This window comes from Maniola jurtina, chromosome 18 (assembly GCF_905333055.1).
Source record: "Maniola jurtina chromosome 18, ilManJurt1.1, whole genome shotgun sequence".
Lineage (NCBI taxonomy): Eukaryota > Metazoa > Arthropoda > Insecta > Lepidoptera > Nymphalidae > Maniola > Maniola jurtina.
The window spans coordinates 5931069-5947695 of NC_060046.1; the positions used below are offsets into that span (position 1 = coordinate 5931069).

General features: G+C 35.2%; 2 protein-coding genes across 2 annotated transcripts in view; one reads left to right on the forward strand and one right to left on the reverse strand.

Annotated features, from left to right (window-relative positions):
- Window positions 1-2650: 2650 nt before the first annotated feature.
- LOC123874433 (protein esc1) overlaps window positions 2651-16627 on the reverse strand; it is a 117509-nt gene continuing 103532 nt past the window's right edge. Inside the window, exon 7 of the transcript XR_006797916.1 lies at window positions 2651-2661. The gene's annotated coding sequence lies outside the window, so the exon portion shown is untranslated. The remainder of the gene's footprint in view (window positions 2662-16627) is intronic.
- Window positions 12264-16627, forward strand: part of LOC123874430 (elongation factor-like GTPase 1) — a 168523-nt gene continuing 164159 nt past the window's right edge. The window contains exons 1-5 of the mRNA XM_045919756.1: window positions 12264-12770; window positions 13660-13899; window positions 14336-14516; window positions 15089-15971; window positions 16050-16123. Coding sequence (XP_045775712.1) covers window positions 12423-12770; window positions 13660-13899; window positions 14336-14516; window positions 15089-15971; window positions 16050-16123 — 1726 coding nt within the window. The 5' untranslated portion in view covers window positions 12264-12422. The remainder of the gene's footprint in view (window positions 12771-13659; window positions 13900-14335; window positions 14517-15088; window positions 15972-16049; window positions 16124-16627) is intronic.

Below are 16627 nucleotides of genomic sequence, written 5' to 3' on the forward strand. Positions count from 1 at the left end.
ACCCAAGCACAAAATCATCTCAAAAATGAAATTGAAATCTGTGGCATCCCCGAATGTCCCAATGAGAATGCAACCCATTTAGCCTTGCTTTTAGCGAAGAAAATCGGTGTGGAAGTTTCAGACCAAGATATAGACTGGACCTCACGGGCGGGCCCGCGTGTTTTGTCGGCTGTGAACGCCACGGGAAACGCGAGAAAGTATCCTCGTCCGATCGTCGTACGTTTACTGCGGAGGTCTAAGAGGGACGAATTTCTCAAAGCATCCAAATCACGCCGAAATATCACTAGTACCGACTTGAACCTACCCGGACCGGCACAGAAAGTCTTTATAAACGAGCGGCTTACGCAGAGAAACAGACTGTTATTTCGAGAGTGCCGCATACAAACAAAACAATTGGGATACGAATTCTGCTGGTGCAATAACGGGACTATCTACGTACGAGCACGCGAAGGAAAATCTGCTAGTGCTATCCGCACTCATGAAGATCTGGAACGACTTATCAATAAAACCAAAACAACATCCAATAATACAAAATTATTATAAACTTTTTTATAGGTACAATTTTCATGTAGTGTGCGGGTATCCTTATGTTTCTACATGTCATTTCAGATCACTGCGGAAGAAAAGTAATCTTTGTTATAATATATATACAAATTACTGTAAAAAGCAACACATCTTGTCATTGTATAACAAAATAACAGTCAATAATTTAAATAATAACAATTATTATTATTGGTGTAGGTTTGTCATTGCTACTCTTGCACGATACTCGTACCTCTTATTGTTTGGAAAATTGTATTTTCTGGCAAAACCTAAACTAATGATGTTTCTTATAACATTAAATGTACTGGATAATATTAGAATAATTAGGTTTGTCGTTAAATTCTGGTTTTTTAATTTTATGAAATTATTATTGAATGTCTTATTACTTTATGTTTTTAGTATTATATCAGTGTTACTCAAAGATACAATTAGTATAAGATTGTCAGTTACTTCGCTATTTAATATTACTAATGTTAATAATAAGTTACATATAGGGCACCCCTACATACATATCTACATATACGGCTATAATACCCAAAGACTTACATTTAAGTATAATACTTCAAATACTCAGTTAATATTTTATTTTATGCATTCTAAACAAATACTATCACATACTTATATTACATCATTAAGTTACCACTTAACTGGAGGTTTACCTAAAACATTTCTAAAATTACCTTCAGGACATAAACACATGCACATTATAATATGAATCCAGATGACCTAGGCAGTGACATAGACACAATGCAAATTGATTGTCTTTCTATAAAAACTCCAGAACTGTGTAAAAACATATTTCCTGCAGATTATAACTTTAAAGTGCTTACCTTTAACATAAGAAGCTTAGATAAAAATTTTGACAATTTTTATTTAACGTTTAAACGTCTCAGTTCAAAAATCGACATTATTGTTCTTTGTGAATGCTGGCTCAATGAAAGCTCGATTATTCCGCAAATACCAGGGTATTCATCTTACAAAACCACCAAAATTAGAAATCAAAATGGAGGCATAGTCATATATGTGGATAACTCCCATAGTGCTACTTTAAAAGAACCCAGTCTGCATGACTCGGACTGCATTTTAATTCAAATAAAAAAATTGATAACAATAGTTGGTATCTATCGCTCTCCTTCTGAAAGAAATATTGATCCTTTTCTTCTATCACTGGATAATCTACTTCATGATTTAAAACAGTACTCTAATTTAATTGTATGTGGAGATATAAATATAAATATAATTCCACCTACAAAAAATAGCAGTTGCACCGAATATCTCTGCCTAAACGCCGAGTATGGACTACTGCCGAGCATAACTTTACCAACTAGAGACGACTCCTGTCTTGACCACATCATGATACGATCAACTGGAAAGGCAACTGGCGTAGTCTGCATTTCGGATATAACTGACCATGACATAGCCATTACTGGACTTTCTCTAAAACTGAAATCTGAAAGGTTACCACGCAAGAGGCTGAAACGAAATATTGAAGCTATCAAGTTGGACCTGGAAAATGAAGACTGGTCATCTATCATTAATGAATACAAAGATGTGAATGTAGCAGTGAACTCTTTTATGTCTCGATTACAAAATATTATCAACCGACATACAAAAATAGTTGTCCTGGCTCGTTCGAAGTACAATCTAAAGCCTTGGATAACCCATGGTCTACTTAAGTGCATGAGACACCGTGACAAGTTACACATGCAGTATAGAGCAGATATAGAAAATGATATATTAAAAATTACATACAAGAGATATCGTAACTTTTGTAACAACCTTCTACGGAAACTCAAACATGAATACGAAAAAAAACAACTAGAGGAAAGCTACAAGAATTCCAAAAAACTTTGGAAAACAATAAAGGACATATGCCATCTTAATAATTCTTGCCCTAAAGTAGACGAACTACTTGGAATCAACCAACAGGCGCAATCTTTAAATTCATGTAATAGCTATTTTTCGACATTAGGTCAAAATCTAGCAAACCATATTCTATACAACATCGGCGAAACTGAAGAATCGATAGCAGCTAACGTAAAATTAAGTCGTTCTACACGTAATTCCTTTTTTATGAAACCAACGGACCATTACGAAGTGGAAGCACTTATTATGCAACTCCAGAAGGGGAAGTCTTCAGGAATTGACGAAATAGACAACGAACTTATCAAACAAATAGGAAAAGAAATACTTCAACCACTAACTGCTATGTTTAATTTAAGCCTGAGTACAGGAGTATTTCCCGAACAGTGGAAAATAGCTGTGATAAGTCTGATATATAAAGCAGGTCCGAAAGACAAGCCCGAAAACTACCGTCCCATATCCTTACTTGGAACCTTTTCTAAGTTGCTGGAAAAAATAGTTAATAGGAGACTTGTGTCTTATCTAGAGACTCATAACATTTTATCGGAGAGGCAATTTGGCTTCAGACAAAATAAATCAGCGGAAGACGCAGTCTACCTTCTGACATCTATAGTGTCAACCCACCTGAATCAGCAGAAAGGTTGTATAGGTCTATTTCTAGACCTTGCTAAGGCCTTTGACACCGTCTCCACTGCGGTACTACTTAGGAAACTTGAATGCACTGGTATCAGAGGCACACCACTTCAGTGGTTCAGAAGTTATTTGTCCAATAGAAAGCAGTGTACGAAAGTGTCAAATATGAAAAGTTACATGCTGAATATTAATTTTGGTGTTCCACAAGGTAGCATAATTGGACCAACTCTATTTATATTATACGTAAATGACATACATAACTTACCACTCAAAAACGCTGACATCATTTGTTATGCCGATGACACGGCCCTAATATTCCATGGCCTGACGTGGGAGGAAACATACCAAAATGCTCAACAGGGAATCTCAGTGCTATCAAAATGGCTCAATAGCAATTTGCTGACGTTGAACACAGCCAAAACAAAATACCTTTGCTTTCACAAAACTGCTATATCCGCTCCAAACAAAACCTATGGCCTTAAGATTCACAGGTGCGACATGATAAGTGCAAATGCGTCTATAAAGCCTCAATGCAATTGTGAAGAAATCGGCATGGTCAATGACATTAAGTATCTTGGGATCCAAGTGGATCACAACCTCTCTTTTAAATCCCACGTCGCTTCACTCTCAGGACGAGTGCGAAAAGTTACTGGTATAATGAAAAAATTACGTGACGTAGCGAACATTGCAACATTGAAATTAATATATTTATCATTATGTCAGTCTTTACTCAATTATTGCATTCTGTCCTGGGGAAGTGCAGCTAAGACAATTTTAATAGAATTAGAGAGAGCGCAACGTTCAGTCTTAAAAGTAATGCTAAAAAAACCTTTCAGGTACTCCACTACTTTACTTTATAAAGACAGTGGAGTGCTATCTGTCCGCCAACTTTTCATACTAAAAACAGCAATACTAAGACACAAACAGCTACTCCAATCACCAAATATAGACAAAATTTTCAGAAAAAGAATAGTTAAAGTCAATCTCCCAGTCGCAAAAACAGCTTTTGCTAAACGTTTTACACCTTTTATTGAAGCTAAAATTTACAACTTTATTGCAAAATCTTGTAACCTCAAACACCTCACAATAAAACAGACAACTGACACTATCACAAACCTATTAAAAACATTTACATATAACGAATCAGAACAAATATTTACCGCAAATATGTAATAGAACATTTTATGAAAATATTTATGTTTTATAACCAAGCTTAAATAATATGTAACATGTAGTAACAAATATATATATATATATATATTTATTTATTTATTACACCTACCTCATTATATATATTTGTAATTTCGTATCTAAAATAATATATAAAATTATATAACTTATAAGGTAAACTTATAAAATATTATGTACGCAAAAGGAACTCTCCTAGTCCTCAGTGAAATCTTCTAGGAAGTCTTACACGGTCCCCACAATACAGGTTACCTAGTGTGGAGACCACAAGCAAACGACATTGTTAAAACTGTTTGAAAATAAAGATATTTTATTATTATTTATTACCTTCCTTCAAATAAGTTGTAAGTCATTCCTTCTTCCTTAATCTATGACCTACGCACAGTGCTCTATTGCAATAAAATTTTAGATTGAACTTACTTGTTTTGCTCGCACTGTCCATTGAGATGCCTCTACTAGTGATTTTTGACAGTGAGCGAGGCAAAACCTCGGTAAAACTAACTACAGCACGGTTACGAGGGATATAATAAAATGTGAATGCATAAAATATAACTTAGTACTTATACAGATTACAACATGTCATACAAAAGGATTTAAATATGATAATCCCATTTTATACACAAAAAACGATTTAAAACAAATAAAATCAACGCAACAGGCTTTCAATAAAATAATAATATTCAAGTTTAACGTCGTAATAAAATAAAATAATCTGCATTGAATGTCATGCACCGTATTTTATTAAACGTTCAACTCGGACTGAATTTAAAATTTTAAAACAAGTATAAATTAAAAATTTATAACACCCCCGACAAGTGAAGGTTACAGTAATAAAAAAAAGCTGATAACTTTCAAACGGCTGAACCGATTTTCTTCGATTATAACTAAGAACATACACTCGATCAAGCCTTTCAAACACAAAAAACTAAATAAAAATCGGTTCATTCGTTAAGGAGTTACGATGCCACAGACAGATACACAGATACACACGTCAAACTCATAACTAATAACACCCCTCTTTTTGGTTGGGAGGTTAATAACTACCCATCTCAAGTCTGATCCTAATATCTCAATCGTTCCTTCTCTCCTTCAAATGACAATGACTAAACCAATTTGGCTGAAATTAGGAATGGAGGTAGCTTTAATTAATATATTTTGTTCCGGAAAATCAAAGAGTGCCTGCAGATTCAAAAACCCATATCCACGCGGGCGAAGTTCCGGGTATCAATATACAGTTCACAAAATTCCAAAACATGTGGTACTTACTTGTGGATATATAGCCTACAAAATAGAAAAGTGTGATTTTTGCCAGTATGTGCCAATCATTTTACTGCCTGAGGATCAATATCAATGCATTACAGAGACGTTCAATCTAATAAAAAAATGGTATCAATATTTTAAATCCATTCGCACTAATCCGATAGTATACAAATAAATCGCGAATCCTAAAGCCAAACGCATACACTCAATATTTTCTCTATTTGTTTTTATTTTTAAATAAATTCGTCGTTCTGTTCTGGAGGCATAGTGGCATATCTACTCGTAGTTTATTACCATGGACTGCCTGCAGTGTGAATACAAATAACTAAATTTTTCGGCCTTACCTAGGTAGGTACCAAAGCTTCCAAAAATACATATTCTGTGAAAACTGAGTTGCTAAAAGTAGAAATACTTTCAAGAACTGCTACTAGCGTTACTATGCCTTTTTCCTTAACTGACTTAGGTAAATGGTACACAATAGCTAGCTACTCACTGAAACGCGTAAGAGGCGCACTATATACTGCCCATAGAACATTGTTACCGAGAACTGAAATGAAAATATAATGGTACCAGTGAAAAACCTAACTCTAGAAGATCTAAGTAATCGCGTCGCTTACGCATTTTTTTTGAGGTTTCTGTGATTTTTATGCTAAGGAAAACTAAAGTAGGTATACTAATATTGGGCAGCAAAAACATTTGCGATGACTGATTGATCAGCGATAAAAGTGAAACCGCAGCAAGTCGCAAGTGTGTGCAGTACCTATCGATGCGAAAAATGCGCTTCCATTTAGATTTATAACCACTTTCTTTTGAAAGATTTATTTATATTGCCCATCCACAAAGGAATTGGGGGCCAATATGTTTTGCGAAAAAACTTTCATTCAATGTGAATTTATTCTGGGAGATGGATTTGTCACGTCATCTGTCAAGCTTTGTCGCTGTAACGAAGCCCGCGGGCCTTTTTGTTACCTAATAACAATATGGGTTCGCGGATGGACAATGATTTATGTATAATGGACATTATGTACCTAACTTTTTTTTTTTTTTGGCTTTTGGAATAAATTTATTCTTATTCACGGAATAAAATATTTTTTTTTTATTACAATAAAACTTAAAGCTAGCCTTATCTAATTACTGTACAAATCATGCCCGCGTGGAATGGTGCCAAGAATACTGGCTGCATTTCCGCGTTGGACAGCCAGGCTGATCCGTTGCGCAAAAAATGAGCCAGCCCTTCTGTCACCCGATGAGGCTATTAAACGCGGTGAAATGTCTCGTAAAAATTTCTTTGCCTCTTTGCCAATTTGTACCTAACTGCATATTTATTATCTTGCGACAACGTCCTTCACAGCCACATATCATCATTGGCGAGTAGGTACCTATTGGCGGTGATAGATAAACCATTGGTTTAAGAGGAATAATAAAACTGTAACCAATATAACGCATAGGTACCGACGACTTCGATGTAGTTCTCACGCTGACTTGTATTCCGGGCAAAGGTTTTGCGCGCTGCCACTCGTTTGCGCCTGTCTCTAGGCTACAGTTCCCTTATTGGTCCGAATCCTGCGCGTAAAATATTTAGAAACTTAGAATCTTGAGTACATAATATAAAATCGTTGAATCATCACTTGCCAGCAGGTTTGATAGCAGCCAAGCGGTAGTCTATAAAATCAAAAAAAGTGCTGCCAACACACTTGCTCTGATATTCAGGTTTCCTTTTGTAGAGATCATTGGTAAGACTCCTGTACTATATATTTTTGTCAATAAAGATTTAGTACCTAATTTTATTTAATTTATTGAAAACGAAGCTCAGCCGCGACAGAATTTACAATACAAGATATAAGTATAATGAGATAAAAGATCACCATTGTTGGGACTGTTAGACTTTAGAGTGTTAATCAACTTTAGCTGTCTCAGATTTATCTAATAAGGCATCTAATTCTAGAGGGTTGTAACCCTCTAGAATTAGATGCCTACCTAATAGAAGAGGCTCGTCGTTTATGTATTAATTATGGTTTACGGTCTGTCCTGAAACCCGAACGCCGAATTAAGTTATTGCTTTGATTAAAGCCGTAAACATAATTCCACGAAGGAGCAATTCCGAGAACAAATTTGAATTCCAAAATTGTATGTGCGTATTTGAAACTACAAAAAATCATGATTCTTGGAATAATTTTAAAACTTTACACTATGCAAAATAAATATAAAGTAGGCCAGCGACCAATTAAAAGCGAAACAATTAATCACGCGATGGCGAGTCGAGACGGGCCGTGATGTTGTTTTTTTCCAATGATTCCATTAGCCCTTGATTGCGAACACATCTGGTGGTAAGTTATGATGCAGTCTAAGATGGAAGCCTGCTAACTTGGAAGGGATATGGCACCTACGCCCTTGTCAGATTCGACACGACATCGTACCAGAGCGCTAAATCATACTGAAAAAATAAAAGGTCTGCCGGTAAGGTGTTAACTAGCTTAGCCACAGCAGTAGTGAATATCGTAAATAATTTTTATAATTTTGTTAATTATTTCACCCACACATGAAGGAAATTACTGAAGAAATCTTAATAAGTAGGTATACTTACCTAAGTGGAATATATCAAAAATTGTCGAACTGGAAGAGGCTAAGTACCTCAAATGTGGATTCTCAGGATAATTAATGATGTTTGTCTCTTTTCGTTTACTTGATGATTCGTTGATTTGATGTACTATAGTTATAATGTACAGCGTATACTTCTAGATAAAATAGCTTTCTAGTGGTGAAAGAATTATAAGTAACCGACTTATAATTCTTTCACCATCTACTTAGTAGATACAGAGTTTATCAATTCAAACAAACAAATCTTATCTCTTTATAATATTAGTATAGATAGTATAGATAAATTAAGTAAGTAAATATATTATTTTATTTTCAGCGTAAAAACATTGACTAAATGGAATGTTTTTTTTTTCGCAACCAGTTAGGTATAAGGAAAACATTTCAATTTTAGCGGAAACACTTTATGATTTAATAAACAAAGAAAACAAGATTAAGGGGTCGTTGATTGAAAAATATTGATAAGAGCTCGATGCCTCAAAGATATTGTAAATAATATTTACAATGGTAGGAATTTTCTGGAAAAAAATGTTATTGTTTATTCTTCCAATTTTCTTTATATTTATTTTTAAACAATTACTTCGAATAAATAACTTTTTCAGTAAAATTACCTACTTGCTGGAAGCGAGCGCCCTAATAGGTACATACAGGACTTCTAGTATGTGATTGTATATCTATGCACACTTAAATTCAACATGCGGCGATCCACAAAATATTGTGTGTAGGGGAAACATATTGTTTGCTTATGGAATATTTCTACAAGTTCTCGTGAAGACGGGATATGACATAAAACCCGAGCACCGAGCCGTTAAATTAAACAGCTTGCACGAAGTTGTTTATGTCTGGAATGTTGCCAGCTCTCAATTTTAAGAAATTGCTGACACTGTGGCAAAGTTTTCAAGCTATTTCGGCTAATTAAGAAAGAGCTGGATTAGATTATGTGATAGAGTCTGAATCGTGTTACATAGAGACGTAATCTATCACTACTAACAAAAGCAAATGTAGGTTATATGGATGTCAGCACTATCTCTTACGATCTAGTATGTCTTGGAACTAGCTGTAACCAAAGTGTTAACGCCTGCCATTGATGTGGGTTGAGTCGACGTTTCGCTTTTGCATGCGAAATGCATTGGTGTGATAATAGCGTAAGAATAGAGTAAAATTTTTCCAACACTTCGGAAATAGATTTTCGGTTTTTCGATAGATTACAATTTAATATCAAGCCTTCATAATTGAACTGAAAATTCCTTTAGGCGAGTTGGGCAAGCTGGGATTAGTAAAAACTTCAGGATTGTGTCAGCAACATGCCAATTATTATTATTACACAAAGTTATTATTCTAACCGCAATAAAATTCGTATTAAGTAATTTTTTTATAAGTAGGTACTATCTACTTATATTTAATTTGAGAATCCAAAAAACCACTGCACAAATTGGCATTTTTTATCATGCTTGCTAAAAACGAGTTTGAAGTGTTAAGAGAATAGCGCAAGTTTATGCAGTAGCAATATCGGCCAGTTTGATCCCACATTGTCCAATGTGATGAATTATTGACACGAGGGTACGTGGGCACGATGGATGGACATCCGGTCACCGCAATGCGGGTAGATTTAGCACACCACAGATTAAGGCGTACATACATGAGCCTATACATAATTCCATGTGCATGTTCACTTGTTTTGCTTTTGGTAACTGACTTCATGACGTGATTTCAATGAAAAATATGAATAGATAAATGAATGAATGAATATACGTTGGTATGGGTACTTTTATTGTATACACCACAAAACTATTACAAAAAAATTATGAGAAAAACACACAAAAAAATTTAAAATGTAGGTAGGTACAACTGAGTGGCCTTATCGCTAGCCTAGCGATCTCTTTCAGGCGATCAAAATCAAAATGGTGGACATAGCCTCTAAGATATTAGAGTAAGTGGTGCAAGTACTCTAGGGGAAATGTCATTAGTCAAGTAACGATGTAAATAGCTATTTTTGACGTGACAACGTCTTATAATTCGATAGAGCTGGCTGCACGCACGAAAAAACATGACTCATGCGGCGTTACCTCGCTCTGAGGCGTTCCATGTAAGGCTTGAAGTGCAAGCGAGAGCGCGGAACGAGCGACAAAGAAGCACAATCGGCCTTTGTTGTCACGTTCAACTATCGTCAGTAAACCGACTTTTTTTTTAATGAAATGCATGCTTTACTAATATTATAAACACGAACGTTTGTAAATATGTATGGATGGAAGTTTGTTACTCTTTCACGCAAAAACTACTGGACGGATTTGGTTGCAATTTTTTAAATAAGTAAAATTCATTCAAGGTTGATTTCATTAAGTTGCCATTGAATGGCATTCATTGGTTGTTGTTCTCACAGTAAATGAATGACAGTGAATAAACACTCATAATACACTCTTTGCATTTATAACACTCATCTGAAAAGGGTCCGCTTCGTAAAATAAATTGCATTCAGGACGTGCTCTGATTTAAAATACGAGTGTTATACAAAATCTAGTTTGCAAGCAATCTCTTAGCTACATACTGATCTACTGAAGTATCATAGTCGGATGGGGCTCAAGAAAATGGACATTTTGAAGAAAAACCCGGCCAAGTGCGAGTCAGCCTCGCGCACTAAGGATTCCGTATTTTTCCTGACATTTTGTACGATATATCAAAAACTTAAATCAGTTTTAGAATGTACAGGCACAGAAAGCCCTTTCATATTATGATATCCCACTTAGTACAGAGTCAACGTTTTACACCAAATACCAAAATTTCAGATTTGTATCTAATTTTGTCTACGAGCTAGAGACCTGTGACACGCAAACAGACAGACGGACAGACAGACAGACAGACAGCAGAGTGGCATTAATAGGGCTCCGTTTTGTGGGTACGGAATACCATGTGGGTACGGAACCCTAAAAACGCGACTGCAGCGCTGCACTCGCGCTGCCGCCACGCATCAGTTCATCAACTTCATCTCTCTACCTGTTACGGTTTATGAGAGACGGTAGATGATGGATCTTGAGGTAGGTTTGACGTTTTCTTCCCATGAATTAAAATCATTTTCGCCATAAATATTATCTTAGTAACTAAGTAGGGATAAATCGCGTCGTTGGAATAGAAAGGAAAGTAGGTAGGTATGTATAATAAACGTGGATTCAATCGAGTGTTAACTGGATAACACAAATGTGTTCACATTTTATGACAATGAATGTGTGTACGGTAGAGTTCTGAAAACAAAAAAAGGGTAGGTAGTACCTACTTATCTGTTATATTTTCCCCTTTCTTCTGTAAAGTATGAAAATAATAGAGGCAGAAACACACTTTCAGATTTTTAATACAATGAGTAGGTAGGTAGGTAGGAGCCGAGGTAGATATCCTGCATAATAATATAAGTTTAGCTTAGGTTTTTAGAACGAAGGACGTTCTTACAGCTGCAGCTGCTGTTGTGATAATTTGCTCATAAATCAAACTTCCAAACATGAAGTACAGTACAAAAACAAGGGGCAGTAAGGAGGTAGGTAGTACTATGTAAGCCTTACAATACAATCACAAGTTGAATAATTATTTTTTTAACTCAACTAATATAATTTAACAAGAAATTCGTGTCAAGAAAATCAAAGAGTTCCCGCGGGATTTTGAAAAACGTAAATCCACGCGGACAAAGTCGCGAGCATCAGCTAGTCACACTAATATTATAAAGGAGAAAGTTTGTATGTGTGTGTGTGTGTGTGTGTATGTTTGTTACTTCTTCACGCAAAAACTACTGGACGGATTGGGCTGAAATTTAGAATGGCCACAGATTATACCCTGGATTAGCACATAGGCTACTTTTTATCCCGGAAAATCAAAGAGTTCCCACGGGAATTTTAAAAAACCTACATCCACGCGAACGAAGTCGCGGGTATCAGCTAGTAGCCTATAAATTTGAATTAGGTACTTACCTACCTACGTGATATTATTATACTAATTAGAGCACTAGATACACTAGAGCGGGGTAGTAAACCAACTCTATGTAAATAATACTTTTCAATGAAACTTAAAACCCACCACTCTTGTACCAATGTTACCCACCTTGGCTGTAACTTAAAATATAACTTTCTGTAATGTAAATTCCTAAACGAAAATGTCACGAATAAAGCTGTCATCTGTCAAATTGACGTTGTCAAGTCAACATAACATTGTCATTATTTTCGGATTTCGCTCACATTGTGCAATAAATTCTTGATAATTTCTTACTATAATCGTATTGATTTATATCTAAAAACCAAAAAGTTACTCACAATAATCTATTTAAAAAGTGTCCGTGCGAAAGTTTGACCAAAAACATAAAAATGAGGCTCGTAGACTCGACGAAGATATTGGAACTTCAAAACAAACCAACAAAAATTCGTAATATCTGCATCGTGGCCCACGTGGACCACGGAAAAACTACTTTGGCAGACTCTTTGATATCTAGCAATGGCATCATATCGCAAAGAATGTCGGGAAAGCTTCGTTACATGGACAGCAGGCCAGACGAACAGGAGAGGGGAATAACCATGAAAAGCAGCAGTATTGCCTTGTATCATGCTTTAAACAAGGAGGAATATCTTGTGAACCTCATAGACTCTCCAGGGCACATTGATTTTTCAAGTGAGGTGTCTACCGCGGTTAGGTTATGTGACGGGGCTATTGTTGTAGTAAGTATACTTCATACAAACAAATTATGTACTACAGTTAAATACTGTAATTTTATAAATAGGGAGGAGATAAGCTTCAAGAAAGCAAAATTTGTATGCTTGTTTGCAACTAAGACTTGTTGACTTGTTGAAGATGTAAATACTTATTTGCAACAAACTATCTGTGTATCTAGGTATCTGCAAAGAAACCAAAGAAATGAAATTAATACAATCAGCAAATAATTATCAGTCTTATTTTTAGTTTCAAGTACAAAACTAGCCACTGCTTATGTAGGTTTTATCAAACTGTGTCTAACTATTTTCAGACCTGTTCAGGACCCTTAGTCATGTAGTAGTTAGTAATATTTTCTTTGCAAGATAGAACTAGTTGTACAAACTGGTGAAACCTACTTATGATAGTTTTGTTCAAAATTGATTCTGCAATTGGAACCAATTTTTCCAAGAATTTTGATTTTGTCTTTGTTTATTTTATTAACATACTACCTGACGCCCGCGACTTCGTCCGCGTGGATTTAGGTTTTTCGAAATCCCGTGGGAACTCTTTGATTTTCCGGGATAAAAATTAGCCTATGTGCTAATCCAGGATATTATCTATCTACATTCTGAATTTCAGCCAAATCCGTCCAGTGGTTTTTGCGTGAAGGAGTAACACACACACACACACACACACACACACACACACACACACACACACACATACAAACTTTCGCCTTTATAATATTAGTGTGATGAGTAAGTCAGCCTGGAAGAGATCACTATAGTGATAAGGTCGCCCTTTGTTTGTAAATGTATCCTGTATTTCATTCTTTGTCATAGTATTAAGCAATAAACTTGTTTAAATAAATAAATAAGTCTGATTTAAAGCATTTTTCTTTTTAAAATTACTTAGGTGGATGTTGTAGAAGGTGTATGCCCGCAAACAAGGCTTGCATTAAAACAGGCATACTCTGAAAATATCCGGGCAGTTCTAGTACTGAACAAAATTGACCGCCTCATTGTGGAGATGAAGATGACAGCTTTAGATGCCTATGTTCACATAACTCAAGTGATGGAACAAGTGAATGCTGTTATGGGTGAGCTGTTCGCCTCTGAGGTGTTGGAGAATGAGGAAACTTTGATTGATAAACAGGTAATATTATTATTAAGCATTATGGTAATATTATAAATGCAAAGGTTGGTCACCTTTTAGTGGTACACCCTTAGTAGATTTTGACAAAATTTAGTACAAAGATTGCTTGCATATGGAGATAGATTTAGCTTACTTTTTTATTTTGGATAATCAAAGAGGACAGGATTAAGAAAAATTAAAGCTTCATGTAGTCTAGTTATGAAATAAAAAAGCAGTTTAAAGCTTTGACAAATTTTGTCAAAATTAGTTAAACAAATAAGCCATGAAAACAGACAAACATTTTCAGATTTATAGAAGGAAGTATGTATGTATAAATAGCGTTTGGTTTAGTCATGTGACTATTTGGTCTTCATTTATCTTTTCTTTTATTAAATACTTTTAGTCATCCATGAATAGTTTATCATTATTTATTTATTAATTGGTCCAAAATTTGCAGCCAGAAAAGCCAAGGCCTAAAGAAGATAACAATTTCTATGACTGGACCTCAGCTTTGGAAGATGCAGATGATTCACAGTTATATTTTTCTCCAGAACAAGGCAATGTGGTATTTGCAAGTGCTATTGATGGATGGGGTTTTACAGTTCACACATTTGCTAAGCTTTTCTCTGACAAACTTGGTGAGTTGATATTACAGCTGTACTAGCTCTGCAGATTGACAGCTGCACTGTGACAATTACGATCACCTCTGATTGGCTAACAGTCTCTCACTATTTGCTAAAATGCATAGTTACAGCAAGAATACATAAACTCAGCCAATTACAATATTATTGTGATTGCATCAATGTGATGATCACAACTGTTGTGGTAAAGAGGTTGGACTCCGGTCACCAGTTAATTATTATAATTTACAACAGCATATTTATAAAGGCATTCCCTGTACAGAACTGTTTATACTTGTTTATATTAATGTGACCTTCTTCATACAGTTCTTACATAGAAATCTGTAAAGATTAACCCTGCACTGCAAAATTCCACCACACGATTCTTTGATATGGAAATTGTATAAAGCTCACAACAATCTGCGGGTATAATCGTGTGGTAGAATTTTGCAGTGCGAGCTCACCCTAAGCTGCTGATAAGATGCAATGCTGAAGTCACTTGTTCAGTGTGATGACGAGGGTTTTTTATAAGTACATATCATTGTTTCTCAATTAGTATTGTTGAATTAGAATGAATCTATCTTTTTCAGGTGTGAAAGAAGAGTTATTAAGAAAAGTTTTGTGGGGTGATTTCTATTTAAATTCAAAAACAAAACGCTTTATGAAAGGTGCCCAAGAGAAAGCTAAAAAGCCCCTTTTTGTACAAGTTATATTTGATAATCTTTGGAATATTTATGAAACAATTATTTTAAGGAACGATAAAGAAAAAGTGCCAGTGATCTGTGAAAAGCTTGGTATTAAATTGACAACTAGAGATTTGAGGCACACAGACAGCCGAATACAATTGCAGTCACTCATGATGCAGTGGCTTCCTTTATCTAACACAGTATTAGACATGGTGTGTACTAAACTTCCTTCACCTAAGGAAATTTTGCCAGAAAAAGTTGAAAAATTAATGTGCTCGCGCATTCGAGATTTTGAATCTTACCCTGAAGAAACGAAAAAATTGAAAGAAGACTTCCTAGCCTGTGATAGTAGTAAAGATAGAAATGTGATTATTTTTATATCTAAAATGTTAAGTGTTGATAAAAGCGCGTTGCCTGAAAACAAGCCTAAAACGCTAACACCTGAAGAGATGGCTCTTAGAAGAGAAAGGGCCAGGCAAATGCGTGAAGAACTTAAGAATAATGTGAACTTTGAAACAGTTCCTATGAAAGAAAAAAAAGAACCTGCAAAGGATTTAACTAATGCAGAAAAATATGCAGAAAATGAAAAAGAAAACGAAGATGATAACCAAACTGCATTTATAGCTTTTGCTAGAATATTTAGTGGTAGAGTTAAGAAAGGTGATACACTGTATGTCCTTGGTCCAAAACACGATCCCTCCCAAGTGCTTATTAAAAAAGACTTTCAAATAGATCCTAACAAGAAATTGAAAGATTTGCAAAGTGATGAGCATATCACATGTACAGAGTAAGTTTTGACATGTAGATGATGAGATAATAGCAATGAAATCATAATTTTAATTGTATGAATTTGTTTTGTTTGCAGGGTAAAATCACTGTATATACTAATGGGTAGAGAACTTGAGGAAATTGACGAAGCAGTTGCTGGCAATATTATAGGTAAAGTATTTTGCGGAAGATAAAGATGAAAAATATTTTTGGACTATTACTTTAATTACTTTTTGTGCATATCATGTAGAAATCACTTAATCTAGAAGGGACTTTTGCAGTTTGCTAAGTTTTATTTAAAATGTATGAGCACCTTACCCAAATACCTACATTATTATACAAAGCCACTTATACGTTTGTAAACGTTGAAAACCAATTTCGATGGGACTTCCACTTTTAAAATGACATTTTCAAACTTATGTTGTTTAAAGTTACAAGTTAAAAAGCATACAGCTTAATCAAGAAAAATCGGTCTAGTGCGAGCCGGACTCGCACACGAAAAGTTCCGTACCATCGTACAAGATATGCCTAACACCCTTATGACCTTTTAGACCTCTAAAAGTTATGTAATAACGGTCTGCGCCATCTATATGTGATTTAGTGAATTAAATTTTTTTTGTGTGATATAATGATTCTATCCTTTCATGAGTCTACGTCAACGGGAAGAACCCTATA